The sequence below is a fragment of the Emiliania huxleyi genome (genome assembly GCF_000372725.1).
Source record: "Emiliania huxleyi CCMP1516 unplaced genomic scaffold EMIHUscaffold_6946, whole genome shotgun sequence".
In the NCBI taxonomy this organism is placed as follows: Eukaryota; Haptophyta; order Isochrysidales; family Noelaerhabdaceae; genus Emiliania; species Emiliania huxleyi.
In genome coordinates this window covers 1-1397 of record NW_005196796.1, presented here as the reverse complement: position 1 = coordinate 1397, position 1397 = coordinate 1, and the positions used below count along the sequence as shown (strand labels likewise).

The following is a 1397-nucleotide window of genomic DNA, read 5'->3' as shown; positions in this document are numbered from 1 at the left end:
TGTCACTTTTGAACGGCGGCTCATCACACGTGCGTCAGAGAGCTCATGGGCGGTGGCATGGTGGAGCCAGAGCAGTGCGCGGCCGATCTGAATTCTGGCCAGGCGGTCTCCCAGCGACATTCCCGCGGGCGCCTGGTGCCGCGCAGGGAGCAAGCGCTGCGCCCCGCGAGAGGGCTCACGTCTCTCCTCGGCGTGTTTTGGAGAGCCCTCTTCCCCTCTCCCCACATCTCACCGACGAGTCCGGCGCGATCTCCCCCTTCTCTCCCCCGACCTCGCCCTCTGGCATCTACGCCTCCACGGCACCTCACGCCCCGCCTCCTCGTCGCCGTCGTCGCGGTCCGCACTCGCGGCTGCTGCCGCACCGCGCGCGCGCGCCTCGAGCGCCTCGAGCGCCTCCGCGCGAACAACGGCGGTTGGTGGGACGCTTCTCTCTCCTCTCCCACGCCGGCCAAGAGGAGGTGGCGTGCCTTCTTGGCGCGGCTTGCGGCGCGCAGACGCGAGACCTTGAGGGTGCGCGAGGCGGCGGCATCGAGTGGCTTGTCCGCGCACGCCTCCTCCCACCCCGCCCGCGCCTCGGCGCGCAGCGCACGCCGCGCCTCGAGATCGCGCAGGAATGCCTCGAGCAGGGCCGCTGCGTGCCGCAGGTGCTTCAGACGCACGTCGTGGCAGCCCGCAGCCTCCTCGGGCTGAATGCGGAGGATGAGCTCGGCTCGAAGGAACGGCAGGAGCAGATACTTTAGGTCGCCGGTGTTGATGTCCTCGAGCTCCTCGTTCGCCGAGAAGACGGACAAGGAGGACACGAGCTCGGCAGCCTTCTCAGCAAACGCAAGGCCATCCGCGACGCGCTGCTGGAGGGCGGGGTCCGCGCCGCCGAGACTGGAGCCGTCCACCCAGTGATATGCTGCCTGGGCCTGCGCGAAGCACACCGGAAGGGGGGTCGCCTCGAGCGAGCACTCCGGTGGCAAGCTCATCGCAAGCTCCGGTGGGAGCGAGCGGAGGGCGTGGGAGCGAGCGGGGCTGCGAATTCTTTTATTTTATTAATGCTAACCAATTCAGCTACACACACGCTGAAATCTGTCCAAGTGTGCCGCAACCAGTGCCTTCATGCGGGTTACCGCTGCAAAAAACTCCATGTTGCTCCTCTCGTCGTGCCTGCACGCCCGCCCCGCGCGCGTGCCAGCTCCGGCAGCCATGGCGCTGGCGGATACGCTCCCCATGCAGCCGGACGCGTCGCTGGACGTGTCTGAAGCGGTGCGCGTCATGTGCACGGGACTCGAGTTCAACGGGTTCCCGCACGCCGACGCCGGCGTCGAGCGTCTCTTTCACTGGATGACGCCGCAGGGGCGCGTCAAGCTCGCGCCGCCGCCGCCGCGCCATGGCACGCAGACCGGCGTAGA

At 68.3% G+C, this 1397-nt stretch overlaps 1 protein-coding gene across 1 annotated transcript; it reads right to left on the bottom strand.

Moving 5' to 3' along the window:
- Positions 1-304: 304 nt before the first annotated feature.
- EMIHUDRAFT_257955 (hypothetical protein) lies at positions 305-971 on the bottom strand (the record flags this gene model as incomplete). The annotated part of the gene is made up of 2 exons (XM_005762082.1): positions 305-318; positions 497-971. 2 exons carry the CDS (start codon positions 969-971, stop codon positions 305-307), a joined length of 489 nt encoding a protein of 162 aa, XP_005762139.1.
- Positions 972-1397: the final 426 nt, after the last annotated feature.